The sequence below is a fragment of the Rhinolophus hipposideros genome (assembly GCF_964194185.1).
Source record: "Rhinolophus hipposideros genome assembly, chromosome: 2".
Taxonomy (NCBI): domain Eukaryota; kingdom Metazoa; phylum Chordata; class Mammalia; order Chiroptera; family Rhinolophidae; genus Rhinolophus; species Rhinolophus hipposideros.
Genome location: NC_138048.1, coordinates 80,835,749 through 80,860,916, shown reverse-complemented (window position 1 = coordinate 80,860,916; position 25,168 = coordinate 80,835,749). Strand labels below are relative to the sequence as shown.

The 25,168-nt window shown below is 35.0% G+C and overlaps 1 protein-coding gene across 4 annotated transcripts in view; it reads right to left on the bottom strand.

Annotated features, from left to right (window-relative positions):
- Positions 1-290: 290 nt before the first annotated feature.
- The window catches only part of IFT80 (intraflagellar transport 80), a 109,210-nt gene continuing 84,332 nt past the window's right edge, over positions 291-25,168 (bottom strand). For 3 of the 4 annotated variants that reach the window (XM_081064282.1, XM_081064283.1, XM_081064284.1), the window contains 8 exons: positions 22,664-22,728; positions 19,189-19,324; positions 18,645-18,792; positions 17,357-17,528; positions 16,310-16,399; positions 16,036-16,208; positions 9,019-9,142; positions 291-1,840 (listed from right to left, as the gene is read on the bottom strand). In XM_081064282.1, coding sequence (XP_080920408.1) covers positions 1,733-1,840; positions 9,019-9,142; positions 16,036-16,208; positions 16,310-16,399; positions 17,357-17,528; positions 18,645-18,792; positions 19,189-19,324; positions 22,664-22,728 — 1,016 coding nt within the window. In that variant the 3' untranslated portion in view covers positions 291-1,732. The remainder of the gene's footprint in view (positions 1,841-9,018; positions 9,143-16,035; positions 16,209-16,309; positions 16,400-17,356; positions 17,529-18,644; positions 18,793-19,188; positions 19,325-22,663; positions 22,729-25,168) is intronic. The other variant, XR_013994318.1, reaches the window with a different exon arrangement.

Below are 25,168 nucleotides of genomic sequence, written 5' to 3'. Positions count from 1 at the left end.
GTATCAGAGAACTGTTGGTAGAATACACACATATTTTGTTACATTTTTTCAACTTTTAAAATTGTAATAAAATAAACATAAAATTTACTCGTTAGGAGGTAATGGACAGTATAGAGAATAGGGTTATTAACATCGTAATCACTATGCACGATGACAGATGTTTAGTGGACTGACGTGATGATTCCTTTGTAAGGTATGTACATGTTGAATCACTGTGTTGTACATCTGACACTAATATAATATTGTATGTTGACTATAAATAAAAATAAATTTTAAGAATTCACCCCTTTAACCATTTTTCCTTTAAAACTTTTTATTGAAATATAACAATGTAGAAAACATAAAAGCACAACTTATAAGCAAACTCCTCATCATACTTCATAAATTGAACACATCCTCCTATCCAGCGTCTGGATGAAGAACAGAATATTCCAACAATCCAGAAAAGAAAAGGAGTATGCTGAAAAGACAGGAACATTTTCATAAAAGAAACCTAGATATATTAATTAAAATTGGGACAAGAGAGGTAATTACTTTCCCAAGCATTTACATATTCTCACTTCATAATATACCATTTCTAAAAATGGCTTCATGGAAGACTGTCTAAGAAGTACTTGTATCAATGTTAAAAAGCTTCTGTGGTAATAATAATTTGGGGACATACTGAATTCAGGCTAGGCAAACAGCTTTATCACTTAAGGAGATTTTTCACACACTCAGACTCCAGGGCCTAGTGCCTGAACATTCTCAAGTCAGGAGAGGAATGAGGAAAATATTTCTTAATCATTCTAGATATATTTCAAAAATTATGGTAAAATAGATATAACAAATTTTACAATTTTAGCTATTTTTAGGTGTACAATTCAGTGGCATTAAGTACCTTCACAATGTTGTACAACTATCACCACTATCCCTTTCCAGAACTCGTTCATCCCAAACAGGAATTGTGTACTCATTAAACAATAACTCCCCCATTTTCCCTCCCCTGGTCCCTGGCAACCACTATTCTCATTTCTGTCTCAATGAACTTACCTATTGTAGGTACCTCGTATAAGTGGGATCGTCCAATACTTGACCTTTTGTGTCTGGCTTATTTCACTCAGCATAATATTTTCAAGGTTCATCCATGTTTTAGCATGTATCAAAATTTCATTCCTTTTTTAAGGCTAAACAGTATTCCAATGTATGTATATACCACATCTTTATCCACTCATCTGTTATCCATTCATCTCTTTTTGTCCATCTTTTTGCTATTGCGAGTAATGTGGCTATGAACATTGGTGTATATGTATTATTATACATTTTCATAAATCCATCCTCATTGTACTTTTGACTTATAAACTCTGAGCGTACTTTACAGTTTAGAGGTCAAATAGAAATTAATGATAACATACATTTTAAAGAGTCCAATGGTTTATTATCAGCATTAATATTTGCTCATGCTGAAGATTCAGGGATAAACTAATGGACAAAAACTGAAATGTAAGCAACATGACGTAGGTGTATCATAAATATATCAAAATATTTTATGAATTATTGGACTAAAAATATAAAAGATGAAGTTATATCAATTATTTTGTGCTTAGTCTTTGATTATATGTTTATATTGAATACACAGTAAGTGCTTATACTCAAAGATTCTGTCTTTTTCTTTAGCAAGGAACACATGCTTCCCCTTGGTTAATCAGAATTAGTTTCAAAAGGCAAAACTCCTTAAAGGTGAGCATGGCATTTAGTGCTTTAGATCTATATTCTTGCTGGGCTGGCTGCTTGATCGCTCTCGTTCTTTAGTAATTTCCATCTCAATTTTGGCTTTGATTTTCTCCCAATCTATTTGAAGCTGCAGTAGAAGAAAAGAAGAAACATGCTTATATAGTAAAGACATTTTTGTTTAATGCAAAGAAACCAAGAGTAAACAAAAAGAGAATATACGACTTCTAAAACAGAGAAAAAGCGGGCATGAAGGAAAAGTTAAAAAATTGCTCAAAACACAAAATGAAATAGCTTTAGGAGTGAGAGCAAACAGAACAATTACCACAATAAAAAGCAAAGACTCTCATTGTGATTCAAAAGACCAAAATCTCACCATAGCTATTTATAGAAGGTACCTCTAAACAGGGTCACGGAGCCTTAGGGTTTTGCACAGGTGCACCTGGGGACACAGGAGAGAAGGTGGGCTGCCCTCCTCCAAACAAGAAGAAAAACCGACAGGGATCTAGACGCCAAGCCAACACGCGTCAGCGCTTTACTGCTTATATACTGAGGTTTCCTACGAAGCCCAACTATGAGGAAAGATCCAGCAGCATTTGCTTCCCCCAGCATACTCTGCAATAATGGCTCCTTTGCAACAACTCTTAAAGTAATATAAAGACACAGTGGTGGTTAAGACAGTGACGAAAAGATATTAGCAGAAGTAGTGGGAAAGCAAGGCTGGGAGACACATAAAAAGAATCGAGTTTTTATCTGTTTCCCTCCCTTTGATCCTGCCCCCTCTCTAAGCTCATTACACTTGGTGTCAGGAAAAGACTGCCCTGAGTTCTTTAGGAAAAAGCATTCTCTGTTTTAAAAAGTTTGGAGATCATTAATTTAGGAATGTGTGCCCTCTTTCAGGCAAAATATGGAAAAAACTGGGTCCTAGGGTAAACTAACTCTGATTTACTATGAAATAAACCCAACTCCTCAGACTGAGCCAGAAGTGAATAGGTTTTCACCTCCATGCAGGGGAGCTGAGTGGAATAAGTAGTATTAAAACAGACTGAAGCATTAGTTGCTGCTTGAACAGATTTATCTTAAGTAACCAAGAGATTAATTTAACCTTAACAGGAATTCATGCCCTTTTTGTTTTGTGCCAGAAGTTGACAGAATTAATTATTTGGTTCTTTTTTCATTCCAATATCCTTTATCCAAATCTGTGAATTAATTTTTAGATACTTTTGGTCATTTTTTAAGAAAGGTAATAATTCCATATACTTTTTCTGTAATATATCAAATAGATGAAATAAAAGAATCCTTTCTACCGTGTTTCCCCAAAAATAAGACCTAGCCAGACAATCAGCTCGAATGTGTCTTTTGGAGCAAAAATTAATATAAGACCCGGTATTATATTATATTATACCCGGTCTTGTGTTATATTAGATAAGACCCGGTCTTATTTTACTATAAGACCAAAAGACGCATTAGAGATGATTGTCCGACTAGGTCTTATTTCAGAGAAACATGGTAATAGAAGATGAATGTCTGTGCTGAGATGCAAGTGACAGCTCACTGAAAGGCAGAGCAAGCATCAGATTATTTGAAAGACTCATTTTTTTCAATCAGGCCAGAACTTGATAGTTTTCAAATGGCCAAATACTTGTTTCTATGTCTAACAAAACATTTGCAAAGAGAAAGACAAAACATGATGAATGCTTTGGCCTTCTTCCAGCCTTAAATTGATATGCATATGATTCTCAAATCAATCACAATAAAACGATACATGGATGGTACATTGAACAATTATTGCCCTGTTGCACCAGAAGTCCATCAAGTAAATTGATGACATCTATATTAGCTACTTGTTATAGTACAAATGAGGGTGTCAGTTGATAGCCATCCTACTGAAACAAATGTTTCACTTTCACTTTCACTTTGGCATTTATCCAGTTTTAGAACAGTGTTCTGACAATATAGTCCTTGAAATAGAATATTTTTAATAGTGAGTTTTACTGAATATGTACTCACGACAGCTGTCAAGTGACTTCTTATACTAAAACACATCCTTTTCTGCTATAGGGAGTGCCAATAGTAATTGGCACTTCCTATTCTAGCTCCTAGTCAATTCTTCTTATTCATACAGAAGTAATTTCAAAATCATACAAAATGGCTCCCCATCCTCTACCTCATCTCTCTTCCTCTCAGCTGGAAATCAGATTCCTACTTTATGGAGAATACAGTGGCCATTAGGCATGAGTTCACTTTATTTCCTTCCTTGCACTCACAAACTTACCTGTATCTGTATCCATCCTTATCTCTTTCCCTTCTGTCTCAGGCCAACCTCTTCACTTAAGTCCCTGATCCCATCTTCTTTGATTCCGCAAGGACGTCTGCCTTCAGTTATTACTTATGCATTCAGTTTCCTTCTCTTCACTGGCTGCTCCTCACCCCTCCCTCTCTATTCCACAAGCCACCACCCTGCTGCTTCTCATTGACGCTCATGCTCTCTCCAGACCACCGTGACACGACTGAGTTCTCCTTGCACTTCACAGTGTAGCGCTATCATCGTGTGCTCGTTCCTCGTCCTATATGCCTTCTCTGCATGCTTCACTTACTCATGCAACACATATTTAGTGCTGACTACATGCCAAGGGCTGTTTTAGGTGCGAGGACTCAGAAGTGAACAAAAAGATAAAAATCACTGTCTTCGTAGAGAGATAAACAAGGAAAGGCAAACAATGGAAGAGATACACATGTCCAACATGTCAGAAGTGGTAAGAGTTTTAGAAACGGGGAAGGGAGATCCTGGGTGCCGGCGGGAGAGTTGGGGTGGTGGTGTTGTATTTCCAGTAGTGATCGGAGAAGGCCTGGGCGAAGCTGCCGTGAAGACCTGGAGGAGACGAGTGAGTTCCCGTGCACGTCGGTGAAAGAGGGAAGGCCAGGGCCCAAGGCAGGAGCATTTCCTCAACACTGCTGAGCACTGCTCTTTGAAAAATCTCCACTAGATTGTCGAGTCCCCCTCCCTTCCGGTTTCTGCTCTCCTTTCTAATGTCCTTTGTCTCTTGCTTTTCTTTTTCTCCTGTATTCTCACTCTACACAAGCTCTTCACTGTTAGTGCTGACCAGGATTCCGACCGCAGCTTTTCCATGCTTTCCCGAGGAGACCTCATCAACTCATGGCTTCCTCATGCCTCCGTGGTCATGGCCATAAGCCCATCTAGCCTGATTCCTCTGCTGTCATGTCCTTCAATGTTCACATCTATATTTCTAGTTGTCCACTAGATATCTCCACCTGAATATCCCAGGTACTAAATATATATATATATATATATATATATTTTCATGCATTCAAATTCACAAGGTCCGAAACTTATATATTCTTCCCAGTCTAGGTTAATGACCTCCCCATCCACGTCACCCACACTAGAAAGACTGAAGTCACTCTCAAATGCCTGCCTCACCTCACCTCCTCTCCTCCCAACACCAACCACATGCTGTCTTGATTTTACAGCTGAATTTTTTGTTTCACTCATCTTACCCTTTCCATCTCCTAGTGGGACTATCATGAGACCCTCCCAACTGGTCTCCGAGTCACCACCCTTACCTCCAATCCACCTTGCACATCAGATGTTCTCTTTCAGTTCTCTTGATGACAGACCTCCAGGTCTTCTCATTGCCTTCACTATGAAGTCTGTTAGCACAATATAAAGACCCTTCCATGTCTCATCCTAACCAGTATTCCAACCACCAAGAACCCAGGATCCAGAGTAGTTACACTGTATTCCTTCCCCATTCTTTCAAGACCCCATGCCTTTGTTCTTATTATCATATCCTTTAACTGACGGCCAAAATCCTACTCAAGATAATTTTGTGGAAAATTCTGAGTTTCCATTTATATTTAGGAATTGGAATTTTAAAAGGGAAAAGTGATCACGCTATTTCCTTTCAATAGCTTCACATTAATCTTAGGAAAAAGTCCAATAATATCCTTAATTTACCCTATGAAACCCTCAAGTCAGTCTCCCCTTTGCTCTTTACTCTTTCCCACTTCGATGATTTCTCTCTGCTTGGAACATGTTAATTCCCACGCACCACCCTCACCCCTAATCAGCTTCTATTCATCCTTTAGAACTCAGCTCAAATACCATTTACTTTGCTTAGAAAAGCCTTTGCTGATCCCTCCACCCTAGATCAACTTCCCCATTCATAAAATCTTGTAGCACCATGTACACAGCCTTCAAGGCAATAATCACAATTGCAATGAACAACCATATAATTAACTATCATCTCCATTTGAACATGAGCTTCATGAGACCAGGGTTAGTGTCTGCCATGTTTACTATTATATCCCAAGCACCAAGGAGAGTACACACTCAATAAATATTGAATAAATAAATGGCAACTAATTACCCAGCAAATGAGATGTCACTACACAATCTCTCACTATTTTCTCTCCTGGGTTTTGTATCTCAGGACCTTGTAAAACTATCAGTCCTTAGAAGCTGCAAGACCTGAAGTGGTTTGTCTGAACTCTAGAGTGTTGACTCTTCCGAATCTTCTTCAAAATTCTATACTTTCTGAAATGCTGCTCAGGAGATGTCTGTTGGTTGGTTGTTTTTTCTCCATGCTTTTCTTTCTTTTAGCATAATATTTTAAACATTTCCAGGTTCTTCTACTTTTCTTCTTGTATAAAGTATGTATTCAGTAGATTGAATATATTCCTCAAGTGGATTTTATTTGCCAGACTTACACATTATTTTACAAATACTACTGAACACCACTATAAACCAGGTACAAAGACTCTAATGGAGTTCTTCGAAGACAATACACCTTGCATGAAACCAAGTTTGCCATATTTTAAACTAGAAATGCTCAAATAATATTTCTGGGCTCATAAATAAGAATGTCTATCAAACTTTTCACTTCTTATATTCACTTTATGAATTGTGAACCCACAGAATTCAAATTATCTAAAATAAATTTCTCAAATTAAAAAAATGACCTATCTCTATTCAACTATTATGTTCTGAAATAAGGTGTTCATATAATCACAATTTTGGCTAAGATGGATAAATAATTGGAAATTTTTAAGTCAAAGGTAATTTTCATCTTAATATACTGCTTTATGATTTCTAGTTAACTTCCAAATAACATTTATGAAGAAGTAGGAAATTAGAACATAGTGCCATACACAATCAAAGTAACCTATATAGTTTCAGAGAGAAAAGAAAACAAAATTCCTAAAAAAGCCATGTTGTTCTGATTATCTCACTTTGAACATTTGTGTGCTACTCTTGTAATTGAAATATTACACTTTGGTAACAGTTCAATACATATATGAGAAAGAATATTAAAATTTTAAGTTTGTGCTATCTAAAATATAATTTTCTTGAAGGTAAGAAGTATATTTTCTACGTCCTCCAAAGCACCAAATGTGAAAATACTGAAAAAAATATTGATGACAATGACGTTGAAAGGAAAAAGAGTAGCATTAGTCTGCTTAAAAATTATACAATAGGGCTGGCCCGGTGGCTCAGGTGGTTGGAGCTCTGTGCTCCTAACTCCGAAGGCTGCCGGTTCGATTCCCACATGGGCCAGTGGGCTGTGAACCACAAGGTTGCCAGTTCAACTCCTCGAGTCCCGCAAGGGATGGGGGGCTGTGCCCCCGGCAACTAGCAACGGCAACCTGACCTGGAACTGAGCTGCGCCCTCCACAACTAAGACTGTAAAGACAACAACTTGAAGCTGAATGGCACCCTCCACAACTAAGGTTGAAAGGACAACAACTTGACTTGGAAAAAAGTCCTGGAAGTACACTGTTCCCCAATAAAGAACCCTTCCCCCAATAAAATCTTTAAAAAAAAATACAATAAACTTAAGGTGGGTGCTCAGTGTTAACATAATGTCATATTTTCAAAACTGTGACAAGAATATCACATATCTGGTGACTGTTCTGCTTAGCACTGTAGTGGTGGTGGTTGCTGTCACATTTTGTGAGTTACAATGCAGCCCTCATGAGTCCCAGGGAGCCTGAGTTTGTCCTAGTAGAAGAGTAAAGCTTCACAGCCCAAACTCCCAGAAGTTTCATTTCAGTACTAGACAAGTTCTGAATGAAACAAAAGAAGTTTGGGGAACTTCTATAAAATACATCCCTTTCCACCGAGAAACCCACAACTTGTGCCTATCCTGAATTCAGATATTGAAATTGCATTTCAGAACTCTAAAAATGTCCCCAAAAGCTTCACTACCCTGACAACTGTTCTGAAGTCCAAAAATATAGATCACGACACTCAGTATTTTAAATATGGGAAGTGGATAGTATTGGCTTTAGTAGGAATTGTAGGGGCCTTCTCTCTACCCTCTTTCTTCTTCCTAAAATTCCTCCAATATACTCTGCCCTCTAGAATGGATCAGAACATTCCATTTCACTCTATCCCCAAGGAGGAACACTCCCACATAGTCTATAAGCTCCATGAAGACAGAAACTATATCTGATTCAACACCAAGCATCGTACTTGGCCCAGAGTGAGCACTCAGAAACATTTTTAAAAATAAATAAACGAATAAAAGGTTAAGAAAATCAACTGGTTCAGAGAGTTGGGAGCAAGATTGGCCCTGTCTTGGGCTTACAAGTCTTGTCTATACGGCTAGAGGTAAATTCTACTTCTGCAGTTGAGCTTAGAAGGATGGGGTCAAGTGGCCACAATCAGTTCTGCTCCAGGCACTGGGGCAAACTCTCTTGTTCTGCTCTCCTCATGGGCTAATATGTACTGGAATGACTCTATTAATTGGAATGATAGAATCTGAGATTGGGGTAGGAATTTGAGAGGCAAGGTAACCTTCTTTCATCGTAGATGGAGAAGTCTACTTATGCTAGGCCTCTCTGGAAGGGTAACCTAGCTCCCTAGAATTCTATAAAGTGCCAAAGTATCCATTTTCTGGTCAGTCCCCTCTGTGCTTATATATGTCTCCTGGGGTAGAAGGGGCAGCTGGTGGAAGACAAAATTCAGGATCTTGAAGCCTTTATCCCAGCCATTTGCATTGTTTATCTAAAATATTAATTAGCACCGAAGCATAACACAAATTGGATACTATGAGAACAGACTTGAGTTAATCAAAACATGGCTGTAAGAATCAAAAAGTTTTAGTAATATAGTCAAAATAAGACTTCCAACATCATAAGGTAAAAAAGTAGTTTTTTTAGATTAAGATATGGATCTAATTTTTGAAGATTAAGGTATGGATTATTCAAATTTTATCTCATTAAGATGAATATTATATAATTATAAAACATGTACATTATTATAAAATATGATATAATACTTACACCTTCTGCGTACTGCAAGTATCGTTTATTAGTTTCCTGTTTACCAAATGTCTCCAAAAACTTTTGACGGTAAGCAAGAACTGTATCAACATGTGTTTTGTATTTTACAGCCAATTCGAGTGCCCTATAATGAGAATAAAACAGATTATCAGCATTGCTTGTATTGGCCTCTATAGGCAGCAGAGTCTGGGGGTGAGTGGGTGGGACAAATGGTCTGCATTGTTCCCTCCACTCGTCCCTCAGTATGGAACGTCATTCCCTACCTCATCCACCTTGCAAACTCCTGTTTATAATTCAAGGTCCAGATCAGATATGATGTCTTCTTTCTGACCAGCTCCCCTTGTAGAAATAAATGACCATTATCTTATCTGTGCTCCATTTTATACATACCGTTATGATAGCACTGCTTACAGTATCATTAATATTTGGAAGTCTGATTCCTTCACCAACCTGTACGTTTATTGAAGGGAGATTTGGCTTTCATTTCTTTTTGGTGAGTATTACAGAGCGTATGTGTGTATGGTAAATGTTCACTTGAAAAATTCATTGAAATCATAATAAAATACAAGTAAGTGAACTTTCCTTCAGTGGAAGTGGTTCAACTATCTTGACCATTTTTGTAAGTCTACTTGTATAATGAATTTATTCTGTTCAATATTCAACTAAATACTGATCTCCTTATGTTATTAATACAGTACATTTAAAGTATGAAAATAAAATTTAAGGATAATAAAAACCCGACAAAAATGCCTTTGCCATTTGATTCTTAGAAAAAGTTAATAACCATTTAAATTTTGTAATCTAATTAACATCTATCTATGTAAAGAAGTTATTTTTAAGGTAATATTGAAACAGCAGACGAGAGCTGAATGAATTGCTGAAGTCAGTGGTACAACACCAAAGAAATAAAATCTCTATATTGATAATTTGGTGGAAAATGAAAAGATGAGCGCTCAGGTCCAGGCCGATTTTCGTATGCAGGTTTTAGGAAGCATCTCAGACCGTGATCCCGTAATCACTCATATCAGTTGAGTCATAAATAATTCAGTGAGTACAGCTTTCCTACACTGTTCCCAGTCATCCTGTTTTAAAGTATGGGAAAACAGCTATCATAATAATCAAAGTACATTATTCCTCACGTTTTCTTGCTTTCTAATATAACAGAAGACTTCTGAATAGGCCAGTCATGATGTATCAGAGTCAACTATTATAAATCTGTTGTTTTGGACAAGACTGACTACTGACTAGATTTCTTTTGCAATGTGTAACTCTTTAGTAGGAAAATCTGTTTCATTCTTAGCATGTTTTGATTTGACTTAAACTAAATAATAATTTTAAGAATGATTTTAGATACGCTGTATGTATTAATTGACAATTGATAGACAATTGAGATTAAAGACCTAATATGAAAAAATTATTAATATAAGTCATGTAGAATACAAATGATTATGCCAAAATTCAGCACAATTTCTTATAAAATATATATTGGCATAAACCATATTGCTAAATCCATGGGTATCTGCTACCCATCGCAAACTCCTCAAAGTTCCTTCATTCCTCTGACTAAATCTTTCAGAGAAAGAGAGGATATACAGAAAAGAATGTAGAAGTACTAGAACATAGAGGAACAAAAGTGGAAGAGAAGGCAAAAAAAAAATTTCATAAAGGATCAAAAGATGAGAAATAGAAGCTGCCTAATCCTTCTAACCCTCTCCCACATTATCCCCCTATATACCCCAAAGGCTCTGATTCCAGTGGTGAATGTGTGAGTGGAGACTCTGGTGAACCACCCTTTTGGTATCTTAGAAGTTCCACTTCCTATTCTTTCTTTATGATTGCACACGATGAGGGAAGGGGTTTTTGATTACGCACATCTATAAGAGATCTAAGTAGGGAGTACGTAAGCATCCATTCTGGGTTGGAGCTTTTCAAAAATTCCAGATATACTTTGTCATGGAACATCAATATATTTAATTATGTAGAAAGGCATACGCCTGCATTTAGAAACTAGATTCTTAGGATTATTTATCATTATGGTCATTATTATTATAAAATATGTATTATCTGATTGAAGAGCAATGCTAAGCGTAAAAATTCAAATGATATGTGCTAGTATAAATGGTCTCTAAAAGTACACACTGGGTAAAAAAATGTTTTCTTACCACATTTAGGAGGGAATTCACTCCAAATTATATAAGGGTTGTGGGAACAGTATGTCTCTAGCAAATGGTTATTTGGCAACCAAACAAATGTGACATTAGATTATGGGGTTGGAATAAGTCCATGTATCTTCTCTGATTTTAAGTAGAACGAAGTGATATAAAAGGATTACTCCAAAATATGATTTTTTTGCATAACTTGAATGAAGTTTGCTTTACATAACTGGTAGACACAGAGAAATTATTTTTATTAGTATTTACATAAAGGATCAATATGTATAACTGGAGTTTTTAGTTTCTATCTCTCTGAACCTTCAGTTTTTCAGAACAGCCCACCACCAAATGTCCAAGGTCAATGTCAGGTAGATAACTTGCTTACCTACCGCTCTTCAAGGGCTGCATTTTATTAGGCAGACAATTTTCAAATTCAAGTAGGGATGACAGCAAGACTGTGCTTCTCAAATGGAATAAGATATTAAAATAAAATCTGTTTCCTTCTAAAGGCTTTAAACAAAGATAGAAATTCAGGTATCTTAAAAGCAATCTAATATATGTATCATCCAATCCATTCTTTGGATTGCACTGCTATAAATGGATTCTTATATTGGATTCAAATACACATCCCTCTTACTCCTACCTTTTTATCTTAGCCATACCATTTGGAATCAAAACTGTCATTACAAAGCTTGGTTGGTTTTGTTCATTGCTGTATCCCCAGAGCCTAAAACCTGGCACACCAGAGACACTCAATAAATTTTTAAAGAATGAATAATGGCTACCATTTATTGAAAGCTTACTGTGTGTCAGGCAGTATGTTAAGAAATTTTCACACACTATGTTATTAATATTTCATCCTGACAATAAACAAGAGGTTGTAGTTATTTTCACCATTTTAAACATAAGGAAACCGAGGCTACAAAGCCTCCGCAACCTGTCCAAGATCACAGAGCTTGGAAGGGCAAATCCAGAAATCAAACCCAGGTCTGATTCCAAAGCTCCCATTCTCAGCTATTACCTTAGCCCTTTTTCTAATTCAACAGCCTTTTTGAACAAGTACACTTAAAATGACACTTTACCAAAAGACTTTAAAAAAAAAAAAAAGCAGATCTCCATGTAATATCTAAATATACCTGAAAGGGCAGGCACTCAATAACTATCCACTGAATAAATATGCAATAGGAGCAAATATTCCAAGAGGCTTCAGAAATATCTGTAGAATTTGGAAATGAATACAATACATAAAAGTTCCTTAGCAGCGATATTAACTTCTGCTAAGTCCTTTCTTACTCAGTCCTAGATAATTGTGCTAAAAGAGATGGGAAACTATGGGTTTCACTTAAATGAATCAGAGATCGGGAGTGACATGTTCAGATTTACAACTGTGCCATGACCGTTACAACTACAGTGTGAGGAATGGGAGAGGGAGAGAGTAACTGCAGAGATCAGTGATGATATAATACCGAGAAAAACTTGGATCAGCTTAGACATTAGACAAGGGTGCTGGTGGGGAAGAGAATTAGTGTCAGAGGTTTTGGAAGGAAAAATAGTTGGCCATTAGGGTGAAGGGGAAGGAGCATAAGGAAAATGTCAAATGTAATTCCTGGATTTCCAGCCTTGCATAGACTGAAAAGATAAATTACTCTGGAAGAGGACCAAGTTTATAAGAGAATAAACACAAATTTGAACTCCAATGGAAATGTTGAGGAGGTAGCTGGATAGCGGGGTTCTGGAAGCAAATATGGGCAGGTCAGTGGGCGGGATGAGAGATGCTTACCTGGAAGTCTTAAGTGTGTAAATAGTAGTCAGAATCCTGGAACAATGCTTGTGGATCTTTATCAGGTAGACACAAAGGTCTAGCAACACTTGACCAACCTACTGGTTTATAGTCAAAATAAAAAGCAAGACGCATAGGAAAGGGAGATGTCAGGTAGACAGTGTTCATTCTTTCCCCATTAAATCCTCTTTGCCCCTCTTGTTTTCCCTCTCCCTGAGATCCAATATCTTAAGGTAGGGTCATTTACTGAAAATTGGATGTAGAGGAGCAGGATACAGAAATAACAGGGAAGCTTTGAAGTTACAGGAAAATAAGTATGGCGCATGACATAACTCTCAAAGGATCACAGATTCTATAAGACAGGGAAATAAAGATGAAGGAGGCAAAAAGGACACCAACTCCATTCATATCCAGATCCTAAGAAACGTGGAGTTGGAAAGAATTGACTCTATTTGAGAGGAAAGATAAAGAAGCAGTGTCCTCTGGGAAGAGGCTAAGTTTCACTTAGGTCAAGGAGATACAGAAAGGTTCAGAAGGCATCATATATATTACATACATTTATATATACATTATAGGCTATCAACAGAAGCCATAAGAGGCATATATCCTCACCTTCCTGCTATGACATGGACACACTGCATATATCTACACCCAATGTTTGTAGAGGAGCAACATGCAAAATGATTAAGAGTATTGCATAAAGATTAAGAGCATGAATGTTAAGCAACTACTATGTATATATAATATGAAATGTTTCTGTCCTTCCATAGTATATAATCTGAAAGGGGAAAGATGATGGAAGTATCTGCACAAATAATGAAAAAGATAAACAGCAATCCAATAAAAAATATAAATAGTACATATCTAGTTGCTTGGTGATACTGAGATAATTCAGGTCCTCTTTGATATTAGAAGACTAAGTTCATATCCTAGACTTGCCACCAACTTATGAGTAAGCTTCGGTTTCCTCATTTGTAAAACGTTGTGATGCCTAAATGATATGATATATGGAAAGTGTTTAAAACAATTCCTGGTATATCATAGCACTCAATAAATAGAGGCTCCACAATTATTGTTTTACTGTCTTATAATTTTATTTTATTTTTTTTAAAGCACTTAATTTAATTAAGTGATATGGTAATTATGGTTCTGATTTGCATTTCCCTATCTGTTGGTCATTGTATGTCTTCCTGGGAAAAGTGTCTAGTTCTTCTGCCCATTTTTAAATCAGATTTTTTGTGTTTTGGTTGTTGAGTTCTACTCAGATATATTTTGAATATTAGCCCCTTATTGGAAGTATCATTTACAAATATCTTCTCCCATTCATCTGGTTGCCTCTTTATTTATTTTTTTTGATGATGGTTTCTTTTACTGCACAGAAGCTTTTTTGTTTGATGTAGTCCCATTCATTTATTTTCCTTTTGTTTCCCTTGCCTTTGGGATCAAGTTCACAAAAACACCTCTGAGATAAATGTCCATAACTTAGTGCCCATGTTTTCTTCTATGTATTATATTGTTTCAGGTCTTACATTCAACTCTTTAACCCATTTTGAGCTAATTTTTGTGTATGGTATAAGATAGTAGTCTAGATTCATTCAATTTACTATTACTAATGAAAATAAAATGGAATTCCTAACTAGGTTGAAAGCTTTTTACGTTAAAGATCATTACATTTTTTAAAAAAAATACTGTATAGCCTTTAGAGAGTTACACAAATAGTAGTGTCTAACATTTACCAACAAAAATATTTTCTCAAAAATATTAGTTGAAAGAATGCTGTAAACATTATTCTATCCTATTTCTCATGGAACTCATAGATTGGTAACAGAATACACAATTTTATTAGTTACTTAACATAGACTTTTTAGCAGACTCTTTCCAAACTAGCTACTTTAAAATAATGAATTAAGAATAAATTGAGAACAAGGACAATGACTTACTCATGTCTGTAGAACCAAAAACATCTTTCCTGATCCTTTGTACAGTTAAACAATGACAACAAATTTGTGTACATAAAGATATAAACAGTGGCTGAATTGTAAGAAGACTATATAGATCACTGGTGTACAAATTAAAGAGAGCATAGTATGACAACGACAAAATTAACCATCTGCCATTTTTGTTACTTGTATTCGAGGCAAAGGTACAGATAGGATATCTATAAACATTCTAATCAAAAGGAATTATAGAGTAAGGGGTCTGTAATTAAAAGATCTATGGGTTATTTTTGAGGCCAGAGACAAACAAAGATGAGGAAAGACATTTCTAACCTGGAAACGTAGGCATACCAATGTTACAACATAGTAACTACAGGTGTTTATAAGCAGTACAACCTCGGTCACTAAGAGACACACACCTGAGAGAGCGGTGGAACTTACTATATCATAGGGAAGAGCAGCATGATACTTTGTCTTAGAAAGCAATCTGTCCCAAAGCCTAATGGTGGAGGGAAGGTTACTAGCCAACACTCCTTACTACAAATCCTTTCATCTTCCTTCCTTAGCATCACAAACCTCTCTTGGCTCTTCTCTGCCAGACTGCTTTTCCAGAGTCTTTCAGTGGATTTCTCTTCTTTCTACCATCTCATAAGTAGTTGATGTCTGCTCACTCCACACAGTGCTTAGGCAATTGCATAAATTCTTTTGGCTTCAACTACCAAGCATTTCCTGATGACTCCAAAATCTATAGCTCCAGTTCAAATCTTTCTCACGGGCTCCTGGTCCATTTAATCAACTTTTATCACATATTTCTTCACAAATATTTCAAATCCAACATGCCGAAAACTGAACTCATTATATTCCCTTCCAAGCCTGCCAATATTAGTATCTTCATCTATCCAGTTACTACAATCAGAAATTTGGGAGACATCCTAGACTTTCTTTTCTTCTTCACATCCCAACTTCTGGTCCATTACAAGTTCAGAGAAGGCACAAATCCTTAATGGCGAACTACTCACAAATATAAACAAATTTCTTTGTGGTGTTAGGAAACTATTAAGTACAGTGGAAAATGTAATTTACTCAAGTGGTAGGTAAAAGAACAAGATCAATCAGGTTTTGAAATTGATAAAAACCATTTTATTACCTTTCCCAGTTGTAGAGATTAATATTGATCTGGATTGCTTGATAAACAAGGCCAGCCTGCAGAAGTACTATTTCAGCCTCCTGCATGTTCCCACTGAACATCAATATGTGGGCCATTTTTGATTCTTTAGATGGAAGATCTTTTATAGATTTGATGTATTGAACCTTATCAATCTAATAAAAGAAAAAATATTTGAAGTGGATAATAACAGAAATATAATAAATTATGGTAAGAAACACACACACACACATACAAATAAGTAAACATTATTTACTTCACCAATTGCTGCGTAGGCTATTTCGGCAGTAGTCATATCTCGATTAGCAACTGCCATAGCAGCTAGGCAAGCCCACATGGTTTGCTCCTAAAATAAAATATGAGAATAATTATCTCAACTACTTGGTTGAACTGCCTTAAAACATACTGATTTAAAATATAACACAATTATATTTTAATTTAAATTTAAAAATTACTGGGTATGGCACCGAAAGAATTAATAATTGAATAAATTAATGATGTGGAAATTTCATTGTGGCTACTTTGTTAAACTATATTAATAACACATAAAGAGCTTCTTTTAAATCAATTTTTTTGAAAAATTTCTTTTCTAATTATCAAAGTTTGGTTTTTGAACTTACAATATACTTTTAAGATAACAAGGTTTAAACCCTCCAGTCTTTTTGATGAGATGTTAAAGACTATAGTTTGTAGGAAACTTGAGGAACAATGAGGCTCTTAGATAAGGCTATTATAACAGTCTGTCATCAATAATCCACTGTAAAGAAAAGCATCAACAAGTCATTCCACTAAAGTGTACTCTAAGGGATGTTAACCAATGTTCAATAAAAGAGTTCTGTGGTCAAACATGTTTGGAAAATACTGAATTCAACCAAGTTGGGAAATGCTGACCTAAAGCAGATTATTAACTTAAGCTGCAGGAATCACCTGAGGAACTTAGAAACTATGCCCAGGCCTCTCCTCAGATTTAAGAAATTAGAATCTTTGTGAAGGAAGAAGGTGGAAACCTGACTTTTTAAAATAGTTCCACAGAAGACTTTTATATGTATTAATATTAAGAACGTGTATATATATAAATTATAGCTTCTTCAGAAAATAAACTACAAAGCATCTATCCACCTACATTATTCATGTCTTCACTTATAAAAAGAAACATGATCCCAATTGCGTATTTTCCAGCCCTTAACTGTTATCATTTCTCATCTTGCACAAAGATATTGTGTAACATAATACTAACATCATATAATATTATATACTAATATAAACGACATATACACAACTATGGATCTTAAATGTGAAGTACCTTAACAAAGCGACAAAGTCTTACAGCATCTTCCCATTTTGAGCTGCTTACATATTCATGGAGAATAGCAGGATATGGTGACATGCTGATGTGAACCAGTGAGCCATCAGCTCTTCTTATAGTTACCTGATTTCCAACAAAACTCACAATATGGGGATTTTTACTAAATTCACTGTTGGGGAGAAAAAAGCAAAGTGTAATTTATATTCTGAGCAAAATTTTTCGTATATATTAAATTTGAGGGTTGACCCCTGACATACATATGAAGTCTCCAACCTCCAAAATATGCCTCCAAAAAAGTTAACTCCAGGAAGAATGTATATATTCAAATAAACATTTGAGTGTAACTTGCTTTATACACTTGGAGCAAAATAGACAGTTTAACGTGGTAAAATTATTACATAGTTGAGAGCTATTCCTAGAAGTATTTGAAATGACCTTTTTTTCTCAGTCTTAAGGTAAATCACACAAATCATTACATCACTTAGCTTCAGCTTTTAGAAGTGTTAAAGTAAACCATTAAAAGTTAAGTTGAGTTCAAGATTTTATCATCATAAAAAAAGGTGACTAACTTCTCTTCATTAGTTTAAATACTTTTTAAATGATGCCTCTGGTTTAGCTAAGGTTGTGAACTTGAATATTAAAAATGAACTCAAAATAGATTTGCACGTTAAGCTAAGGTTTAGAGTTCAGAAGGCTTTGTATTCCTATTTTGTCAAGAGTGGGAGATCTTACTATTTCCTAGGAGAATTTAGAAATATAAATGCATTTAATTTTATGAAGAATATAAAATTTAAAAAAAGCTTTTCAATAATTTCATATATTTTTTCTATCTCTAAGATTAATTTAAAAATTCAATTTTAAGTTGAATTCAATTTTAGAACACATACATTCCTGGACATTTTAGGGTCCATGATAATCTGGGACAGAGGAAAGATAGTTACAAGGCTGGGGAACACTGAACATTCTGAAGAGTTATTAAGAGATATTAAAATCACTAAGCCACATTGAAAAAAAATAAAAAAAAGAAAACCCGAGGTACCATTAAACAACATTAAGCTTGGAAATTACATTCATATAAGGAACAAATAAATAACTATAATAGTATTGCACAACACTTGCAACTTGGTTCCATCACTTAAGTCTCACAAAGCTAACTTTAGCTGAACAAATTAGTTTACTGAGTAAAGTGAAAGATATCTTGCAGGATTGAAATTAGAGTCAAAGATGTGACACTCTTAAGAGTTTTATTTACCACAATAAACAATTTTAGGCAGTAAAATGTTACCTTGCATCCCTTTCATATAATGTTTTAGGCAAGATGTCTCTGTCCACATAAACCGTATTGGGGTAATACCACACTGTTAATCGAGTGTCTTGAAGTCCACACAGGATATTGCATGTATCACTCCATGCCAAAGTATGTACCATTGTTCCTTATTTTTAAGAGAATTAATGTACTGTTAGTTCCACAGTATTGTATTAAAAATATATCTTTAAAATCAATTGTCATGCAAGACCCCATCTAATTTCTGATAGGACTGACTATTTTCTGATCATATAAAGGTGAAAACAGGTACAAAAATTCACATAAGAATTTATGGAAATATTTGAATAGACTTCCCAGAACTATTATATTTTTAACATGCAAATCTTTCTTCAATGCCAATTTAGTTGTGGCAGATAAAGACTTGCCATTAAAATGGAGTTAAGTAGGTAATATCAAAGCATTATTCATAGATTCATTCAAACAAGTAAGCTATTTATTATAATACGACAGAGTAGATCTAAGAAAATTGAAAGTAATTTTAAATGTATTACAATTATTTTACCAAGTTTGATAATTTGTTCTTCCTTCCCAAATCGTTTCACTGAGGTGATATAGAGATCTCTATTTTTATCAATGAAAGCAATTTTTCTATCATTGGTAAGTCCTTTTTGATCCAGAGCAATTTCCAATATTTCATTCTAAAATTTAAAAAAAATCAAAATACTGGATTAGTTTTAGTGCTTAACATTAGATCATTTTAAGTATTTTAATTACAGAGTTTGTTTAAAGATCAATTAAATATCACTCCAGTACTTATAGTGATAAAATGTCCTTGTTAAATAACTTTAAACTGCTAATACACTAATAATTCAAAAGCTATAGTAACATGTACATTTTTTGTTTGTTTACCAGGGAAAGATGCTCCTTAAAACACTATAATATAATATATATTTTGAAACTCTGCAAACTGAGGAACACTGCATCTTAGTAGTCAGGGTGAGAGTAAGGCAAGTCTAGGTATCCCATGAGGTCTACTTTGATTAAGCTTCTCATACCAAAATTTAAGTAGATTGCTTATGCTTTAAAGATTTGTAAGAGTTGATTTATGGAGATATCTTATGTTCTTAAGAGCCTTAAATTTTATAGATTCTTTCATAGTCATTTCTTGCGAAACAGGAAACAATCTTTTGATGTGGGTATTATACTTACTTTGCAGATGAGAAGACTGAGATCCATAGCCATTAAGTGATTTTGCTCAGAAAAAGCTGGTAACAAGCATATCTAGAATTGACAACCCAGACTTCTGACTGCACAATTACTGATCTGTCTACAATAGTAAAGTATTTCTGGCATATAGCATTACTCTATTATACTAGCTAGTGAAATGAATTTCCTTGTAATTTGGAAATGTTTCAGTATGGATCTATTTCAATTCAATCCAAGAGGGATTTGTTTACTGCTTACTATGTCTGAAGACTTGCTAAGATCTATGAATTCAACAAGAATCATGAGCACACCAAGTTACTGTATCTAAGTATACTATTATAGCTCTATAAAAAAAAAATACTGGAAACTAAAAACAAAAACAAAAAAACCCCACACATAAAGCATCATCCAAGTTGATGGATCAGGATAAGCCATATACCAGTTCATAATACATTTTTTTTTTTACAAATTCTTCTTGTCTTTTGAAATTCCATCAATTGTATTATTTTATTTTATTGGGAAATATTGGGGAACATTGTGTTTCTCCAGGGCACATCAGCTCCAAGTCGTTGTCCTTCAATCTAGTTGTGGAGGGCGCAGCTCAGCTCCAAGTCCAGTTGCCATTTTCAATCTCAGTTGCACGGGGCGCAGCCCACCGTCCCATGTGGGAATTGAACCAGTAAGCTTGTTGTTGAGAACTTGTGCTGTAATCAACTGAGCCATCTGGCTGTCCCCAAAAATTGCATTTTAAAGAAGAAAAGAATGTTCCATTTATATCAAGGTATGCATGAAATGTAATTCTAGATATTTCCAAAATGGAAACCTTTCATAGAAACTGATCTTTACAATAAATTACTTGTCATTCCCATCAAAAGTACCTAGAACGTTTTTTTAAACACTGTTCAACAGATGGGATTCTCCTCTCTAAGAAATTCAAAATTGAAGATTGACCATAATAATAATGCTTCTGTACATGGTGGGGAGTGTTTCCTCCTCCTCATCCCCTCTGCATTCAGCAGGGCTTTCTCACTTCCTCCTGTCCAGTCCTCTTCTGTCCACTGCTGTTTTGTTCCTCCTGGGCCACTCTTTGGAGCAGGACATGAAAGCAGCTTCATGTTCACTTGAACCTTCTCCCTTGCCCTACACTAATATTCATTTAGTAAAAGTCAGACTTGAGTTCTAGTTTTGGTTCTGTTATTTATTTGGGATGATCTTGGGTTTCAGTTTCTCCATATACTATAAAATAAAATAGATTGGCTTTTTCTATAGAAATCCAAATTTGAAAATCCTTTGTATTATATACAAGGCAAAGAGATAAAAATATCCTGTGTAACTGAGTGAAGTGTGACATCAGGAAGTCACCTCCATTCCTACAATAATGAAATTGTAACTTTCTTACACTTAGGAAGGGTTCTAGAAAAAGAATGATCACATTAAAAGAAATGTTTATTAAACCTTACTAAATGACTCTCATTTCAATGCTACTAAGAAAAATAATGACTGTATCTTGAAAAAGTGGAAATTTATTCCCTTTACATATGCTTAATCCTACTGTAAAGGAAAAATTCTGCTTACATAGTCTTGATTTAAAATGATTATAAAGGAGAGACTGTGAGGAAGAAGGCATCTCATGTATTACTAGTGAGAACATAAATTTATATATCTCTTTGTAAGAGAACTTGACAATACTTACTAACACTCATGTCCTTTGACACAGCAACATTTCAAGATTTTATCCCACAGACACACCAACACTTGTGCAAGAAGATACATATGTAAGGTAGGTAATCTTGATAACATTGTAATAGCAAAAGACTGAAAACAAACGTCCATCATTTCAGCACAGGTTAAATTCTGATATATCCATAAAATGTTATACTATACGTATATGTGTATGCTGGGGGAGGTGGAGGGATAGGGGATTATTGGGAAGGCCCTTTATGTGTTGATATGGAAAGATCTCTAGAAATAGTGTTGTGTGAGAAAAGCAAGGTACAGAGTTATATTTTACAGTTTTGTGAAGGAGGGAAGAAAAAACATACAGTTTTGTTTGTATATGCACTAAAAACCTCTGGAAGGATATATAGGAGATCAGTGACAGTGGTTACTTATTTGGTGAAAAGCAACGATAATAATGAGGAATAGGTGTAGCAGGGAGACTTTTCCAATGTATAATTGGTGCTTTTTGATTTCTGAATCATATGAATGTATGTTATTTGAATTGAAAATGATTACAAAAAGAAGAAAATAACATATAGAGTCACACTTCACTAGCAGCACAGAACAATAAAGTTAAAAGCATTTTTAGACCCTAATATATCATTTATTAGAAAAATAATAAAATGTGCTCCTTTGTTTAAGGCTAAATATCAGAAACGAATAAACAATTCACAATTCAGGGTCTTTTTGCATTTCCCCCCCCCCCCAATTTAACTATAATCCTAAAATATGAAGAAAATGCTGGCGAAGGGCAGGTCAATGGAAAACTCACAAGCTGTTTAGAAATATAAACACATTTTTATTTACCGACAGGTGCTACAACTTTAATTAAGATAGAACATTCTACTGAAAAGCAGTAAAGAACCTGGACAATAGACATATAAGTCAGACCCTTTTCTTCAGTTAATTTGCATTTATAACTTCCTATTACAGTTTACTAGTGCTTAGTCTTTAACTGTGACATTTTTAGGCAAAATACTCTGTAGAATGAACACTCATTTTAAATATAAAACTAGTTCCTATATTTTTCTTCTTAAAGTGAAAACATTAATTTTAAAAAGGAAGTAAATAAATGGTGGCTATTTACATTAGAAATAGCTAATGCGCATTACCTTATGAGAAAGAAGCTTCCCATCACCTAATGGTTTTCCAGTTGATGCCTCAAAAAGGTAGATTACTTGGGAAAAAAAAGAACATCAGTTAATGTATTACAATTTTTATTGGTAAATTTCAGTGGCATTACCATAATCCTCATGAGAAACTGTTTAACTCTGCGCCCCTAGGAGTATCTCCATCATCAGCACATAAGAGCGGCGGCAGCATCCATTCCTACTTATTAATGGGGTCAGAATTCTCAATGAAAACGGTGGGACTAAATACTTCTTACTGAAAACACACATTCCCTAATTTGAACTGTTAGTAATGGTATGGCCTCAATGCTCCATAAGATCAACAATGGCAAGTCCAAATCTGGATGTAATTTGTAATTTTGATAACACCGATATAGACCAATATAACATCACAATTGTATTTCACAAAGGAAACACGTGTCAAGTGCCTACTATATACAAGGCAGGCAATGTGCTAGGCACTGTCCAGTTCCCTGTGGTCAGTAGACCACTGTGGGATAAAGAGTGTGTCTGGGCTCTGTCCTGGGTTCCTGGCAGAGAGCCTGTACTCCTGGAATTTCCTTAGTGACAGGAAAGAGTCTTTGTTTTGCTCACAGGGGTACTCCTGGTAGAACAAATGCTGCTTTGGCCCCCTTTTCTGTTTCACCAAAGGCTTCTCCTAATCTCAAAAATGACAGTAGTCTTGGCAGCGGTTCTTTCCTCTTGAAAATATTGTTGGAGTGTTTGTTTTTAAGTAATTCCAGAGTTACTTCTGTCCATGATTCATCCCAAATGGAGTGATTTTATATGACTGAACACACATGGGATTACAAAAATGAAAAGACAGAAATGGCATTTAAAGAGCGTAGTCAGAAAGAAAAACATGGACAATTTATAAAGATCATAAAAATGCTAAAATATGTCTAACATGATATTTAAATGCCAGAGGATCACACTTTTATTAATAGTATATTTATTAGAAACTTTTAGTAAACCTTAGGATATTAAATTTGACGTCACTGGTTATATTCACAGAGGAAATCAGGTGCATCTTTTAAAATTGCCAATTATACTGAGAAAGATGAAAAAGAAAAGCACATAACCATTTTTAATTAAGTGTACAAACAAAATTAGAAAATTTTGGCTTCCATTTTAAAAAATGCTTTGGGCTTGGCTAAACCTAGTTATTTTCATAGCTATACAAGTATCTTAAAAAAAAAAAAAAGACTTCCATCCTTTTGCTGACTGTGTGTATTACAATGAGCTGAAAGTATGAGGATAAACTCGTCTACTTCTTTCCATAACTGTAAGTGGCCCTCATCTATAGGAGGCTGGACCTGTATTTTAGTGTTAACATGTCATAGAAACTGACAGAAAGAACAAGGAAAGAGTTGGGAGCTGAAAGAGTTGTTTTCTAAACATATGTAACTTCTCTCTAACTCCTACTCCCCTCATACCCAGACATTTGTTTCAAATAATCACCCACATTAATCGCATAGTGTATCTGTGCAAAGTGAATGGGAAAAAGAAGGAAGTCAAAAGTAGTACCTCTGCTACTTAACCAATCACTCAAAGGGGAATTCACATCCATTTAACATGTACTTATTGAGCACCTACTATAACATAGAATACTGTTCTTGGTTCAAGAATCCTGCCTATAAAGGGACTCGCAAATTATAAAGGAACCACTGAGTTCACTTGTGGATGGCCCCTTTGAAAGGAAATTTTAAAGATTCAGATACTGCAATTGTGTTTTCGATTGTTAGTATATACCTTCACTAGTTTCTTTAGAAAGGAACATAAGGAAAATACTTTCCCTCATTTTATATCAGTTCTACAATAATTTTATTTTACTCTTTTTGATTTTCTATTTACAGCAAAACGAAATTACATGATTATCTTGTTCAACAATCAAAGTTTATGTAAGAAAAACAAAATTTATTAGCATATAAATCCATATTTCTGAAAAATGTTCCTAATTCTTTCTGTCAAATTCTATGAATCACCAAAGGATTAAAGACTAATGAAATATGTTTCAGATGCAAATTAACTATAGAAAAATTCAGAATAAGGTATGTTCAGTTGGAACATGTTTATTAAAGCTTCTACCTAAAATATGTGGTGTTGAATAAGAAAAGTATAAACAACTCATAGTGATCACTAGGATTTTTCAAATGTTAAGTTTGTTGAAGACAAAAATCTGACTTCCTAATTATCATTATTAACAATTACACAGCCATCTTAAATCTGTCTGCTATCTCCATTCTATTTTATTTCATTCTCTTTTCTTCTTCTTTAGCTAGAAAGCAAGTCCTTAAAAACAAAACAATTACCAAATGTCCTCTCTCAGAGAAGGCCTAAGGCATGAAGAGACGGAATAGCTTTATTTAGGAGAACTGTGTTTCCCATTAGTATGAGAGGTGATGCTATCTCAAAGTACAGAAGTTTTAAAAGTGGGACAGTTTTGCAGCTCCTGAATTAGGTCTTCCATGGAATGAACTAATAAAA